The sequence below is a fragment of the Callospermophilus lateralis genome, chromosome 7 (genome assembly GCF_048772815.1).
Source record: "Callospermophilus lateralis isolate mCalLat2 chromosome 7, mCalLat2.hap1, whole genome shotgun sequence".
Lineage (NCBI taxonomy): Eukaryota > Metazoa > Chordata > Mammalia > Rodentia > Sciuridae > Callospermophilus > Callospermophilus lateralis.
This window is the reverse complement of record NC_135311.1, coordinates 27046250-27063289: the sequence shown is the minus strand read 5'-3', so window position 1 is coordinate 27063289 and position 17040 is coordinate 27046250. Positions and strand designations below refer to the sequence as shown.

Here is a 17040-nt window from a genome sequence, read left to right as displayed (position 1 = left end):
ACAAAGTCACTTCAAAGAAAAAAAGCTTCAGACCACTATCTCTAATGAACATAGATGCAAAAATTCTCAATAAAATTCTGGCAAATCAAATACAAAAACATATAAAAAATATTGTGCACCATGATCAAGTGGGATTCATCCCTGGGATGCAAGGTTGGTTCAACATACAGAAATCAATAAATGTATTCATCACATCAATAGACTTAAAGATAAGAATCATATGATAATCTCGATAGATGCAGAAAAAGCATTTGACAAAATACAGCACCCCCTTTATGTTCAAAACACTAGAAAAACTAGGGATAACGGGAATATATACACTAAGCCTCAGGCCAACATCATTGTAAACAGAGAAAAACTGAAGGCATTCCCTCTAAAATCCATCAACAGTCCTCATAGAAATAGAAATGGCAATCATGAAATTTATTTGGGAAAAGAAGAGACCCAGAATAACCAAAGCAATCCTTAGTAAGAAGAGTGAAACTGGAGCCATCACAATACCAGACCTTATACTATACTATAGGGCAATAGTAACAAAAATGGCATGGTACTGGCACCAAAATAGACACATAGACTAATGGTACGTAACAGAAAACAAAGAGACAAAACCACATAAATACAGTTATCTCATACTAGACAAAGGTGCTAAAAACATACACTGGAGAAAAGATCGCCTCTTTAACAAATGGTGCTGGGAAAACTGAAAATTCATGTGCAGAAAAAATGAAGTTAAATCTCCATCTATCACCATGCACAAAATTCAACTCAAAGAAGATCAAGGACCTAGGAATTAGACCAAAGACCCTGAGCCTAATAGAAGAAAAAATAGACCCAAGTCTTCTTCATGTTGGCTTTGGATCTGACTTCTTTAACAAGACTCCTAAAGCACAAGAAATAATATCAAACATCAATTTATGGGGGATGGATTTAAACTAAAAATCTTCTTTACAGCAAAGGAAACAATCAATAACGTGAAGAGAGAGCCTACAGAATGGGAGGAAACTTTTTACCATATGCACATCAGATAGAGCACTAATCTCTAGGACATATAAAAAATTTTAAAAAAACGTAACACCGAAAAAACAAAAAAACAAATAACCCAATTAATAAATAGGCTAAAGAAATGAGGAGACACTTCACCGAAGATTTACGTCGACAAACAAATTTATGAAAAAATGTTTAACATCCCTAGCAACTAGAGACATGCAAATCAAAACTACTCTAAGATTTTATCCCACTCCAGTCAGAATGGCAATTATCAAGAATACAAACAATAATAAGTGTTGGCGAGTGTGAGGAGAAAAGTACACTCATACACTGCAAAATGGTGCACTCACTATGGAAAGCAGTATGGAGATTCTTCAGAAAACTAGGAATAGAACCATCATTTGACCCAGTCATCCCACTCCTAGGTCTATACCCAAAGGATTTAAAATCAGTGATTACAGTGATGCATCCACATCAATGTTTATAGCAGCTCGATTCACAATAGCTAAATGTGGAAACAGCCTAGATGCCCTCCAATAGATGAATGGATACAAAAACTGTGGTATATATACTCAATGGAATGCTACTCAGCCTTAAAGAAGAATAAAGTTATGGCATTTACAGGTAAATGGATGGAATTGGAGAATATCATGCTAAGCAAAGCAAGCCAATCCCCAAAACCAAAGGCCAAATGTTTTCTCTGGTAAGTGGACGCTGATCCACAATGGGAGGGGGGCAAGGGAAGAAGGGGGGAACTTCGGATTGAGCAGAGGGGAGGGAGGGAAGGGAGAGGAGAGGAGGGGAAGGGTGTGAAGGGGAGATGGTGGAATGATATGGACATTATTACCCCTATGTATGGGTATGATTACACAAATGGTGTAACTCTACATCATGTACAACCAGAGAAATAAAAAGTATTGCTCCATTTGTGTAAAAATATTTAATTTAATTTAAAAAACTAAGATTTCATCTCACTCCAGTCAGAATGGCAATTATCAAGAATACAAGCAACAATAAGTATTGGTGAGGAATTGGAGGAAAAGAAACACTCATACATTGTTGGTGGGACTGCAAATCAGTGCAACCACTCTGGAAAGCAGTATGAAAATTCCATAGAAAACTTGGAATGAAATCACCATTTGAACCAGCTATCCCACTCCTTGATCTATACCCAAAGGACTTAAAATCAGCCTAGTACAGTGATGCAGCCACATCAATGTTTATAGCAGCTCCATATACAATAGCTAAACTCTGGAACCAACCTAGATGCCCTTCAATAGATGAATGGATAAAGAACATTGGCATATGTACACAATGGAATACTACTCAGCCTTAAAGAAGAATGAAATTATGGCATTTTGTTTTCAGGTAAATGGATGGAGTTGGAGAATATCATGCTAAGCAAAATAAGCCAATCCCCAAACCCAAAGGCCAAATGTTTTCTCTGATATGCGAATGCTGATGCATAATGGGGAGGGGTGGAGGGAAGAATGGAGGAAATTTGGATTTAGCAGAGGGTAGTGAGGGGAGGGGGAGGGGTATTGGGGTGGGAAAGATGTACCCTATGTACATGTATGATTGCATGAATGGTGTGATTCTATACAACCAGAGAAATGATAAGTTGTGCTTCATTTGTGTACAATTAGCCAAAAATCATTCTGCTGTCATGTATAACAAATTAGAACAAATAATAATAATAATAATAATAATAATAATAAAGATTAGGTACTTGTACAATTCCATATATGTGACAATTTTGAAATTCTAGAAATGGGGAAATTATAGTATTTTAAAACAGGCTAGTGGTTGCTAGGAATTTAAGAAGGATGGAGGTGAGAGAGATGTGGAATGGCTTAAAAAAAGCAGGGATTTTTGTGGTGATGTAAATAATTTTTATTTGGATTGCATCTATGACAACATCAGAGTTGTGATGTTGTGCTATAAATTTTTCAAGATATGTTAATTGGGAAGAAGCTGGGGAAAGGACACCAGAATCTCTCTGCATTACCTTTTTTTTTTCAACTGTAGATGAATCTAAAATTACCTCAAGATATAAAATTTGTTCTAATTAGTTATACATGACAGTAGAATGCACTTTGGCACATCATACAAAAAATGGAGTGTGACTTCTCATTCTTTTGTTGTACATGATGTATAATCACACCAGTTGTGGAATCATATTTGCACATAGGGTAAAAATGTCTGATTCATTCTACTATTCTTCCTACCCTCGGACCTCCTCCCCTCCTGTCAATCCCCTCTGCCTAATCCAAAGTTACCTCTATTTTTCCCTAGCTCCCCACTTTATTGTGAATTAAAGTCAATCTTAGTTGAATCCCTGAGGAAGACTTTGGTATTAACTTTGAGGGGCCAGGCTAACTAAGCAACCATGAGTGCTGAGGATTCATGGTCTGTCAACCTGTAGCTGGTGTGATTTATATATATATCTTAAATTTTGCACAATGAAAGTTTTTTATTATTTGCATATCTAAAAGTAATACATTCTAAATGTGACTCAATGGTAAAGCACCCTGTGTTCAAAGCCCAGTTTTAAAAAAATGTTTTATTTAAGCCTCCTTATTTTCCTTTCAGAAATTTCCCCTTGTTTTGGAGTTACAGCATATAGAAATTACAATATAAATCTTCCTTGAAGTCAAAATATCAGAATTCGAATTGCTTCTTGTCCTGTGCTATATGGGTTGAGAATCTGAAGCATTTTCTTGAATCTGTATCAGCTGTAGAATATATTTGAGGTTTGTATTACTGAATAAATCTGTATTAGTGGCTTGATTTCCCCCAAATAAATTCCTTTTCTTTTGAAGAGTAGAAAATGATCTCTTAGAAATTGGAAAATAGACTTTCTGCAAAATAACTAAATGAAATAAGTACTGAAGAAAGCTTCTCTGAAATTATTTTGTATAAATAAAATAATAGTTGCTATTTTTATCAGTGGTCTTTGACTTTTTGGAAAAAAAAAGTACAACGTTCCATTTTTTAAAAATCTAGCATCACTAACCACTTCTGCAATTTTTCAACCTCACTTCAGGTTCTAGGGCCCCTCCTTTAACTTGACACAGTAACGGGAACCATTTTGGTTGTTGGAGGAAGATGTTTGCTAAAGTGGAAAGAACATTGGTTTCTTTTTCTGTTTGATATTTATTTTGTACTTATTCTTTTTTTAATTGGTTCTGTTTGGTTTTACATGACAGTAGAATCCATTTTTATATAATTCTACAAGCATGGAGTATATCTTATTCTAGTTAGGATTCCATTCTTGTGGATGTTCACGTCGGTGGGATTCATGCATTGATTTGAAGTTACGCATTGGTTCACATATTTGCTCATTCCTGAAATTGAGCTCAGTGAGCATCGAGGTAGAAGGTGAGTACAGAGAAATGACTCAACAGTCAAGTTCTGCAGCCATGCAGTTCTTCAGTCAATCCCAGCTGCCTCAAATTCTTCTGCCTGGGAAAATGAATAACTCACTTTATATCAGAGGCTGGGTTTCTCATTTGTCAAATGGGCAATATGTCAGATGGCTGTGAAACTTGCGAAGAGTTATATGTATGGCATGTATGGATATTTCATAAATGGGTATCAATAAGGACAAGATTGCATGAAGTCTGAGTACTATGTGATAGAGAAATAAATACTTTAGGTCTAAAGAACAAATGAGGCAGCTTCCATTGGTTGATTATTTTATCATAGTTTCATCTGTTACACTTTTTAGAGAACTAACGTCTTACTTTGAACAAATGTCTCTCTTATGTGTTAAAGACTGTGAGTAAATAAAAGCTTGAATTAATTGCATGAAGTTCTTACAAACTTACATTTCCTAGAATAGGATTAGCCTCAGTTACTCTTTTTAATCAATGAGAACACAGGAGGACACAAGTTATTTAGAATCCTAATTGATGGTTTTGACAATAAACATTTACTACTATAGATAATTGTTTCAGTTTCCTACCAAACCTACCCCAGTGAGGAAATACACAGTGATTTTTCTTCCAGAAGTCAGAAACAAATTGAATACTTTCTTCAAAATATTAATTTGATCTATTCCACTAAAGCATAACATTATCATTATGGGAACAATAATGCACACTTGTAATCCCAGCTACTCTGAAGACTGAGGCAGATGGTGGGCATGTTCAAGGCCAACCTGGGAGAGAACCTGTCTCAAAATAACAATAAAAGGGCTGTGGGTATAGCTCAGTGGTAGAGTTTCCCAGGGTTCAATCCCCAGTGCCACACACACACACACACACACACACACACACACACACACACACACAAAACCCATAACATAATCATGCATTTTCAAGTAAAGCTTCTTATCAAGGTCATATCATCATCAAAGTAGAAACCTTACAGAAAGCAAGGGAAAATAGAGAGTCCTCTAAGGCGAATTTACCTTGGTTTCGTATAATTTGCATGATAAACAGCAATTTCCCAGCAGAGTCATTTGGGAAATGCCCATGAGCACCAGTATCAGGGGAGGTGGTGGCCTTGCCCACAGAGGGACTCAGATTTACATAGAGGAAGGAGATTGAGAGATGGCCTCCGAGGTTAATAGAGAGAGGTGATCCATACTCCATTTTGGTCAAGTGAGCAGGTAGGTGTATTTTTGCATTAAAGCAAGATTTCAGATGTCTAGCCCAGTTCTGTGAATTCCAGGGAGGGAGACATGCTGTAGCTTTCTTTTGTGGCTGAGTTCTCCGAAATAGGGGTGGATCCCTTCGAGGCACTGGTAGGCAACACTAGCCTATTCTGCTGGTATTCACTTCTGTTTTTCCTAGTCTGAGACTGTTTCTTGCGAGAAGAGGGTGGGGTACGATTCCCTAAATATACTAAATTAACTGCCAGTTTAGTGGTAGAATCAAAATGCTTGTTTATTTGTTTAACCAATCATTTCTCTAAATCGATCAGCCGCTGTCCTCATGATCTGGATGGTGGCCGAGTCGATTAGTTGTTCTTTGAACCTTAATTCAGTTCAGCGAAGGAATCCCATTCAGATGGCTCCCAAGCCACCTCACAACCTCTTCTGATTTGCTGTGGTGGTGGTGGTGGTGGAAGAAACACACCTGTGATAGTTAACCGAGTATGTGTGCTTTTACCTTGCTTTGTGTTCAGCTCCTTCTCTTTCCTACAAACATGTTTTCTGTGTTGAGTTCTAGAGGAAGGAAATGGTTCCCGATTAGGAAAAAAAAAATTCAGGTTTGGAAGGAATGTTAAATATCATCCATCCAAATAACCCCCCAGTGCTTTGGTTGGTCTCCTCTAATTATCCTCACAAGCCGTCCTTGTTGAACATCTCCAGCGAAGGGGAGCAGCTGCCTTCTCAAGACAGCCTATCTACCTGTTGACAGCACTAACTGTACTGTGCAAAACTGGGAGGGAAGGAAGGAGTGAAGGAGAAAGAGAAGAAGAAGAGAGGAGAGGGAGAGAAAAATAAGGAGAATAAAGGAAGGAAAAAGCACCACCACACCCTGAGCACTTTCTCTGTTCTCCACGCCCTGGGCCAACACGGTTTACAGACACATTGTGTAATCTGCCGGGTTGGCGGCTCTGAGTGAAGCCGCATTGTGTGAACACAGTTAACAGAGGAGATGGTTGGCAGAAGCCATCCTCTAGCTCTTCAATGATACCCTTTTATGATTTCCTCACGTCTATAAAGAGATAGGGAAAAGATAGTGGCTGTTTGCTGAGGCAGGGAGGTCAGAATTACGGACCTCTCTACTGTTGCCTGTGAGAGCCATGTCTATCTAGACCCAGGGAGAACACCCTATCTCTTCCTTTAAAGGTTGGTAAGCTTGCTCTTGCCCAGGCTTCTCTGGGGTGGAGTAGGGATTTGAATCCAGCCTGTTTAGCTTTAGAAACTGTGCTCTTCATTAGGCTTCACGGTCTTTCTGGTCAAGTCACTCACTTTGCACCTGACTTTCCTACCTCTGTAGTGGCTCTCTGTGCTGCATCCAAGGGGTGACGAAGACTTCTGCAGCAGTGAAATTGCCTAGTGAAGGGGAAGGACCAATTCCCTGTGCACATTCCCCCAAAGAGTTTTTATAATCTCTAACATGATAGATTAACTTGATTTCAAAGAATGTCAGGAAGAAAGCTGGACATGGTGTTGCACGCCTGTAATCCCAGCAATTTGAGAGGTTGAGGCAGAAGGATTACAAGTTCCAGGCCAGCCTCAGCAACTTAGCAAGACCCTGCCTCAAAAAAAAACAAACAAATAGATAGATAAATAAATAAATAGGATAGGAAGTGACTCAGTGGTAAAGTACCCCAATACCAAAAAAAAAAAGATTGTAAAGAATATAAAAGTAGCAGATAAGATTGGGATGAATTTTTTTCTTCCCACTTCTGTGAGATGATGCAAACTAGTCTTTGTAGTCAGGCCCCAAGAGATGCATGAGATCCACAGTGAATCTAAATATCATCTCTGTTATTTCCTAGCTGATGAGCATTTAAGGTCTCTGTGCCTCCATGTAAAGTGTGCCTGCATCTATAAAGTGAGCATTACAAGAGTACTCACCACATAGCGATTATATGAGTCCTGTGTTTTTGGAACTTAGAACAGTACTATGACAGGGCAATCATTGCATCCTTATTAACAGCAGCAGCAGCATTGAAGCATCTGGCTGAACTGTCATAACTGGAGCCCTTTGGCAGTTCTCTGATCATTATTTGTGCTTCTCAGGGAGAGAAGTCTTCACTTTGCACCTTCTCCGTGCACCCCTCAATGAGTCAGGGTTGGAATCACTGTTGCTGGGTATTCTCTGGGCACCTAGACCACCAGTAGGACAAATTCTAGGCTAGTTCTGTAAATCACTTAGAAAGCTGGAACTCCACAGCATGGTTCCTAGGACACTTGATCAGTGCCATATTCTCTGCCTGTTTTTATATTCTTATTTAGAGAAAAATTCTTAGTGTCAACAGACACTAGTATTGCTGTACATATGAACGTGGCTGTATAACCAATGTGATCCTGCAATCTGTACATGTGGAAAAATGAGAATTCATATACCATTTGAATCAAATGTATGATATGTCAAGATCATGTATTGTCTTGAGCAACTAATAAAAAAATTCTTGTTAAGTTGCTTAGAACCTCGCTAATTTGCTGAGGCTGGCTTTGAACTCTCAATCCTCCTTCCTCACCTCAGCCTCCTGAGTCTCTGGGGTCATAGGCATGCCCAGCCTGGATCAGTTTTAAAATGGGATCAGTGTATTGTCAAAATGCTGTCAGTGTGATAAAAGGTGTCAGGAACAGCTTAAATACTCACACATTCCATGGGCAAAGAATATTGATATTTGGTACTAATGTCACCTTCAAAGTAAGGGCAATTCCATGATAAATTAAGTAATGTCTGCAGCCCCAGTGACATTCCAGCTCTTCACTTAAATGATTTTGCATGTTAGGCACATTTTAAGTTCCTATACAACCCTGCATCCCATTTTACAGAGGACAAACTGTGTCTCAGAGAAGGTAAACTGATGGGTTCAAAGTCTGACTCATAAAGCAGAATACCTGATTTGTTTAGGGCTCTCTGACTACTCATGGTAAATACCTCTTTGTTACACTCATGCATGGCTTTTTGTGCCTATATTTAGGTTTTCTCATCTCACTTTACTTCCCTCAGCCATCTTGTCCCTCCATAAGGAGGTGCCAACATAGTCCTAGAGGGTTAAGAATAATAAAGTGGGATCAGCCACAGACCCTACCTGTGGCTACAGCAGTATTTTGGAGGCAAATTCTCTTATCTTCCCTGAGCATTCACCAAGATGAGACTGAAGAGGAGATCTGGACTTTCTTAACTCATTCAAAAAGAATCCAAGGCTATTATGGTTGGGTGCAAATACTGCTTTAGGCCACCTGGTTCTGAATCTTTGTTTCCCATTTGCTGCAGCCTTAAAGTCTTTTTTAATGAGGCTGATTCTGTCTGTTTAAAACTGTGAGATCCAGGATTGGTGGTGCATACCCGTAATCCCAGCTACTGAGGAGACCCAGCAGGAGGATCACACGTTCAAGGGGGCTGGGCAACCGAGCAAGACCCTGTCTCAAAATAAAAAGGAGGGGATGGTGCTGCCGACGTAACTCAGTGGTAGAGTGGCCCTGGGTTCAATCTCCTGTACCACAAACAATAAGCAAATGAGAGATGAGAGAAAGCATTTCTGCCCCGGGTCACACCTGTGTCTACACTGACCTTAGCATCAGAGAGTCTCAAGCCTCACAGTAGCAGGACTTTCTTTTGATAGTGCCATGGAAACCAAGACAGAAGTAAGAAACTTCCCTCCCAGCCCATTAAGAGGCTTAAAGGAGAGGAAAATTAAAATGATTTGACAAGCACTGATTTTCCCTAAAGGTCAATCGTGCCTTGGGTCTTTGACTCTCGAGATTCTCTCTTAGTTTGCAAACCCTCTGGATATGCTCCTCATCTTCCTGTCTGTCTCACCTCCATTTAGATCTTCCTCCCTTTCTGGACCCTGGACCACCACAGTACACACTCAGGATGGACATCAGTGGGTGATTCTCCCTCCTTTCCTTTGTCCTCCATCCCCTTCTAAGGGGATGAGATGAGGATACAACAGAGGGGAAGAAGAGGGCACTGAACTCACAGGTTCTTACTCCAGATTCTGGCATTTCCCATTTTAGGTTCTTGAAACAAACAAACAAAAAAAGATGGTCTCTCTCTTCACTTGAATAGAAACCTGGACGGGGAATAAAACTCATTCCTTATCCATGTTCTCTGTGTAAGCTTAGAAAGAACCTTCCATGTTTTGTTGTGTCTCACTGCCAGGTGTTCTGCTCCTAGGGAGGCCGAGGTATGGTGACCCCATCTTGGGAAAACCAGACAGTCATAGTAGAATTTGTGCTCCGAGGATTCTCTTCCATCCTACACCTAAATATTCCCCTCTTTGTGATGTTTTTAGTTTTCTACATCTTAACTCTTTCTGGAAACATCCTCATTGTCCTGCTAGTTTTGTTCAACCACCCCCTCCACACCCCCATGTACTTCTTCCTGGTGAACTTGTCCTTTCTGGAGATCTGGTACACCTCCAACATCGTCCCCAAGATGTTGCTGATTATCCTAGCCGAACAGAAGACCATCTCTGTGGCTGGCTGCCTGGCCCAGTTCTACTTCTTTGGATCTTTGGCTGCAACCGAGTGCCTCTTGCTTGCTGTGATGTCCTATGACCGCTACCTGGCCATCTGCCAACCTCTCCGCTACCCCCTCCTCATGACTGGCCCCGTCTGCATCAGGTTGGCTGCTGGTTCTTGGCTCTCCTGCTTCCTTCTCACATCAATCACCATGGTCCTGCTGTGTAGACTAACCTTCTGTGGACCTAATGAAATTGATCACTTCTTTTGTGACTTCACCCCTCTGGTCCATCTTTCCTGCATGGACGCCTCACTGACTGAGACCGTTGCCTTTGCCACCTCTTCTGCAGTGACTCTGGTCCCATTTCTCCTCATCACAGCCTCCTACTCCTGCATCCTTGTCTCTATCCTAAGAATCCCATCGGGCATAGGCCGGAGGAAGGCCTTCTCTACCTGCTCTTCCCACATCATTGTGGTCATGGTGTTTTATGGGACACTGATTGCCACTTACCTCGTACCCTCAGCCAACTCTTCCCAACTCTTGCGCAAAGGGTTCTCTCTGCTTTACACCATCCTGACACCCATGTCCAACCCTATCATCTACAGCCTGAGGAATAGAGACATCCATGAAGCTCTGAAGAAGTGTTTGAGAAAGAAATCCGGTTCACTCAGATGATGCAGAAAGAATGGTGCAGAGCTATATCAAATGACCAGATACCTCTGAGGATGGCTGTGGACACTGCTGAGCTCAGACAGACTTGGGTGAATGGTCTAAGCAGATCGGACTCTGCTCCATCATCTCCAGTGGTCTTAGCTTTCTTTTCTTTATTTTTCTTTTTTACAAAAGTTTATACTCAAAATGAACTGGTAAGGTACTCCATTCATTCAAATATATGAAGGCTGCTCTGTCCAAGGCACCGTGCTGGATGGACATAAATTATAAAATGATAGGCAAGAACAGAGGAATTCCTTGTTTTCATGGAACTCACAATCTTGGAGGAAGTCCAAAATTAATTAACTAGTATAAAATTACAAATATAAAAGTACATTTGTGATTCAAAATTGAAAATTATAAGATGACTACTATGTACCCATTAGAATGGCCCAAATCCAAAACACTTTCAGTAGTAAATGCTGGTGAGGAAGCAGAACAACAGGAATTCTAATTCACTGCCGATGGGAATGTAAGAGAGTACATCCACTTTGAAAGGGAGTCTTGCAGTTTCTCACAAAACCAAACACACTTTTACAATATGATTTAGCAAACATGCTGTCTGGTATTTATCCAAATTAGCTAAAAACATGTCTATTAAAAATGTACACAAATATTTATACATTATTCATAGTTGTCAAATCTCGAAAGCAAACAAGATGTCCTTCAGTAGGCGAATGGATATCCAGGCAATGGAATATTATTTAGAGCTAAAAAGAAATGAATTATCAAGCCATGAAAAAAAAACCCAGGAAAAAAACCTTAAAAACCAATCACTAAGCAAAAGCAGTCAAGCTGAAACGGTTCCATACTCTACGAGTCCAAATATATGACATTCTAGAAAAGGAAAAACTGTGGAGACCATAAAACAATCTTTACCATGCGTTAGTGGGGAGAGGGATGAATAAGCAGAGCACAGAGAAATTTTAGGGCAGTGAAACTACTCTATAAGATATAATGAGGGTGAACATGTGTCATTATACATTTTTTTCCAAGTCTACAGAATATACAATAATAAGGGTAAACCCTACTTGAACATTGGCTGATAAGTTTATATGACTGCAGGTTCTCTGGTCATAGCAATTGCCTCACTCAGGTGTGGGATCTTGATAATGGGAAGGCTATGTGTGTGTGTAGGAGAAGGGGATATGTGGGAACTCTGTACTTTCTGTTCAATTTTGCTGTGAACCTAAAACTTCTCTAAAAAATAAATTTGCATCATTACCCCAGGTACATATATGCAAGACTGCACTTAGGGTGTGACGCTACATCTTGTACAACCAGAGAAATGCAAAGTTGTGCTGCAATGGTGTACAATAAATCAAAATGCATTTTCTGTCATATAGACCTAACTAAAATAAATTTTAAAAAGAGAAAAAAATCTTTTTAAAAAATTTATAAAATATCTAATTTTAAATAAAGAAGGTAGAGCTATAGTCCCTTTTTTTTTCTGGAGTAGATTTGGCCGAGGAAAAGAATCATCTAATCCTTTCCACTCTAGGACTTAGAAGTGGGAAAATAAAGAAATGACAGACAAGAAAATGGATCATGGCAGCACCATCTCCTGTCACCACAGTGGCAAACTCAATTGGAAGTTAGGGCTTCTTTTTGACTGAGTGCCATGTCCTCTTGCTGGGCTTCTGCCAGGCTCTCTGTGCTCACTTCCTGCTGATTGTTTTCAGAAAGACAGAAGGTGGGTGGCATGAGTTTGCTCTTAGATCTTGAATTCCAGAGAGCTGAACTGACTTCAGAGTAGAAAAGCCGAGGTCAGCGTTGCAGTCCGGTGGCTGTCTGCCCCCTCGTCTGGATTCTGCAAGTTAGTTTCCCCTGCTGCGGAGGACAGGATTATCCCTCAACTAAACTTCTCTCTTCTTTTGAATCACACAAAGAGATTATGTTCAGCCCTTCATGGAAGTTAGTCAAAACCCTCGCTGGGAAGCAGCACCTATGGTACTGTCTGAAAACATACTCGGGCTTTACATCCTCTTCTTGTACCTCTTGGAAACGGGGGAGAGTACCGTTGAGGTTATTTTAGAGGGAGGTCCTTTTGTATAGGCCACAACTGCCTCTAGGATCACCTTTTTGAGACACTTGGAAGGAAAACGTGTAGTTGTTTTAGTCACCTTTTGCATGACTGTGACTGAAATATCTGACAAGGAAAACTCAGAGGAGGAAACACTTATATGGGGGCTCACAGTTTCAGAGGTCCTAGTTCATAGATGGGCAGTTGCATTCCTCAGGGCTCAGGGTTGCTAGGCAGCACATCATGGGGTAAGGATGCAGAAGAGGAAGGAAGCGGCTCCCCTCATAGCAGCAAGGAAAGAGGGGGAGAGAGAAGGGGAGGGAAAGAGAGAGAAGGAAGGGGCTGTAGGAAAAACCAGCCTTTCAGGGCACATCCTGAGTGACCCTCCTCCAGCTCTGCTCTGCCCACAGTTACGACCCCATTATTCAAACCAGGATGGACTAGTTAAGGTAAGCTCTCACAATTCAATCACTTCACCTTTGAATGTTCCTGAATTAATAGGAGCTTTTGGGCTACACCATATATACACACCAGAACAGTAGTGTATCACATCCTTTAATGCCCCCATGAACCCTGAACCTCACGGGGTACTTCCTACAAGGCCACAGCCTGGTATCAGGGCACAAAGCCTCAGGGGTTTTGTGGTCAGCAAACCACTGTCATCTGGGAGAAATATTTCCCCATTATTCCTTCTGCAGGAAGCCACAACTCCCAGCCTTTCAAATAGGGAAGGGATGACGCTGGGTTAGAACTGGCTTTCTATTTCCACAGGAACATGAAAATGAAACATGGGAGGTCCTCCTAAGTCCCTGAGGACCGTAGGACTAAATGAGCCATGTCCTTGACTCCATAGCTGGAAATAAACCCCCAACCCTAGCAAAAGAACCTAGAATTCTGTGGTTTCCATCCTTATCTGTATAAGGATAGGAGATGTGAGTTTCTGTAGCTGTGAGTTTCTATCCTTGGAGTTGTGCAAAAGGTGTCTAAGAAGGCACCAAAAAATGAAGAAGGGTAAGCAGTCCCTGAGCCCCACCCGGTGTTTCCTAAGAGTTCTGATTTTATCTGTCTTATTTATCACTCTTCCATTTAAAACTGTATTTGAATAAAGACTTCTGCCCTTCAGTGTGTGTGTGTGTGTGTGTGTGTGTGTGTGTGTGTGTGTATGTATGTTTGTATATACACATATGTTTTCCCCAGACCTTTACTTTCTTTATTGCTTTCCTATTTCTTTGCTGGAAAAAAATATACAAAACATGGGATTCATATGTGGTTTAATTTATACCATTTCAGGTCAGGGATAGTAGGTGTACTCCGCTCAGGCATGGGTTGGCCTGCAAAAGAAACTTCTTTTCATCCACAGACAGTCAGATTCCTTCTAATGACAAGGAAAGAGAATGCTAGAAGGTTAGGAGAGAGTATTTGGAGAAGGTTGGCTGGGATGGCCACCCTCTGTAGATGGTGCTGTGTCACAGCTGCCACACTGTCATTTTAAAAACTTACTTTTAATCAACATATAATAATCATATACATTTACAGGGCATAGGGTGATAATTAGATACATGTATACACATTATCAAATAAGGGTAGTTAGCATTTCTGTCTCCTTAAACACTTACTATTCTTTGTGTTGGAAGCTCACAAGCACCTCCATTCTAGTTCTTTGCAAAATATAAAAGAAGTCATTATAAACTATAGTCACCCTACTCTGCTGTACAACACTAGAACTTTTCTGTCCTATCTGTGTTTTGGGACCCAGTATCCAACTTGTCTCTATTCCACCAACCCTTCTTAGCCTCCGATAGTCACTATTCTACTCTTTTCTTCTGTGAGATCAACTTTTAAAATTTCCACATATGACTGAAAAGATGCAATCCTTGCCTTCCTGTGCTTGGCTTATTTCACATCACATAATGTCCCCAGCACCATCATCCATGTTGCTGCAAGTGATAGGATTTAATTATCCTTTTATGAGTGAATAATGCCATATTGTGTATGTTTCATTATTTATCCATTCATCTGCAGATGAAGATCAGAAAATCTCCATCAGCAGATGGGTTGATTGGAAAAAAGGACCATCTTCTCAATAAATGGTGTTGGGAAAACTAGATATCCATATGCAGAGGAATAAACCATATACAAAAACCAATTCAACATGGACCAAACACCTAAATGTAGACTATGCAACTACTAAAGAAAATATAGGGGAAACACTTCAAGACATTGGTATAGGCTATGATGCTTTTTGGGAGGACAAGACCCTAAAACATAGGCAACAAAATTTAAAAATAGGCAAATAGAACTATAACAAAGTAAGAAGATTCTACACAGCAAAGGAAACAATTAACAGAGCTAAGAGATAACTTGTAGACTGGGAGAAAATGTTCGCAAACTATCTGACAAGGAGTTGATATGCAAGACATGTAGGGAACTCCAAAATGTTTTTTTTTTTAAATCTGATTTTAAAAGTGGTCAAAGGATCTGAAAAGACATTTCTCAACATAAGATATTCAAATGGCAAACAGGCATAAGAAAAAATGTTCAATATCACTAATCATCAGGGAAATGCAAATCAAAGCCATAATGAGATATTATCTCACTTTAGTTAGAATGACTGTTTTAAAAAAAACCCAAATAAATTTTAGAGAGGATGCAGAGAAAGAGGAACTCTTAAACATGTCTGAGTAAATGTAAATTACTACAGCCATTATGGAAAGCAGTGTGGAGGAGGGTTTCTAAAGAAACTAAAATTAGAATGAACATATGATCTAGCTATTCCACCTCTGGGTGTATATCCAAAGGAAATGAAATCAACATTCTGAAGAGATACCTGCACTCCCTTGTGTGGTGCAGCATTATTCACAATAGCCCAGTATGAAATCAGGACTGCAATTTTTAAGATTTCTGAATTCTTTGATTGACTTATCTTATACAAGTTGAGTTTCAAGGCAACATTTGCCAGTGACTTGACCTAGTTTGTCAAGGATGCCTGTCTTTGTGGGGGCACTGAATACCCGCAATTAGCACTTAAAGTGGACTTTAAGGCTCAGGCATGGGTTGTCCTGCAAAAGAAGCTTCTTTTCATCCACAGACAGTCAGATCCCTTCTAAGGACAAGGAAAGAGAATGCTACTTGATGATCCCTGATTATTGTCCCAGTGCTGTGAAGTCCTTTGGTGATCAATGTGTGGAGATATAGATGTACAGTCACTGCTGAATGGTGGTGGTGTTGGTGGGGAGAGATCATATAGCCACTGCTGTTATCACAGGGAGTAGCTGTTTTCTGAAAGACCTGTCACGACTTTCATTGAGTTTAGGCAAGAAAGCATGACACTCCATCCCACCTGGGCTACACTGTCATTCAGGCTTGGTGGTTTCTTACAATCTACGCTCACTTGAGGTCAAAAAAGACCGGACCTTCATAAGAGGGGGTCATAACGTTCATGCTGAAATTCAGAGTTCAAGGCACAAGAGGATCACTTCTTGTGCCTCTTTTGGGGTTCTGCCTGTTCTCCTAAACACTGAGTGAGTGGAGGGTTGATACCTGCTTATCTCCTACATACCTGAGATCAGGGGCCAATCTCTTAACCACTTTAGGTCTCAATCTCCGAAATGGGAAAATCAGGAAGACAGGCCAGTTGTTTTCCAAGGAATATACTGAGGAAAAATAACTAACGACATATTATATTTTGAACTTTGCAAAACTTGTCCACATTTATCTTCATTTGGTCCACATTTTGTCTGTAAAGTAGAAATATCTTCATGATACAAGTACAGATGAAGAAACTATGGCTCAAGGATGCTAAAAGTCTTTCTCAAAGTATTTTTGTGAATGCCTTCTAGGTGTCCAGCCCTCTGTTATTTTCAATACATCATACTCCTAGTTCTGAGATTCCATAATTCAGTGTTTCTCTTCTGTAGGTTATTTTTTTTTAAATTATGACTATAAAAACTAACAAGTGACTGTCTTGCCTTTGGGACTTGATCCAATGTGACATGGAAGCAAGCTTGTATTTGCAGTGGCCTTCTGCTGGCACTATTGTCCCAGATGCATACGGCCACACTTTTTATGTAATAATATCTGTGATACATTATACCCACTTGATTTAGGCCCAATGGATGTTAAGGGGTTTTGACAGTATATACCCAAATTCTGAAACCCAGATTTTAATTCATTTCTTAATATGAATTTTTTTTTTAAAAAAAACTATGGACA

At 40.0% G+C, this 17040-nt stretch overlaps 1 protein-coding gene across 1 annotated transcript; it reads left to right on the top strand.

Annotated features, from left to right (window-relative positions):
• Positions 1–9818: 9818 nt before the first annotated feature.
• LOC143404138 (olfactory receptor 11A1-like) lies at positions 9819–10769 on the top strand. Its single transcript, XM_076862455.1, has one exon. It carries the CDS (start codon positions 9819–9821, stop codon positions 10767–10769), a length of 951 nt encoding a protein of 316 aa, XP_076718570.1.
• The last annotated feature ends 6271 nt before the right edge of the window (positions 10770–17040 follow it).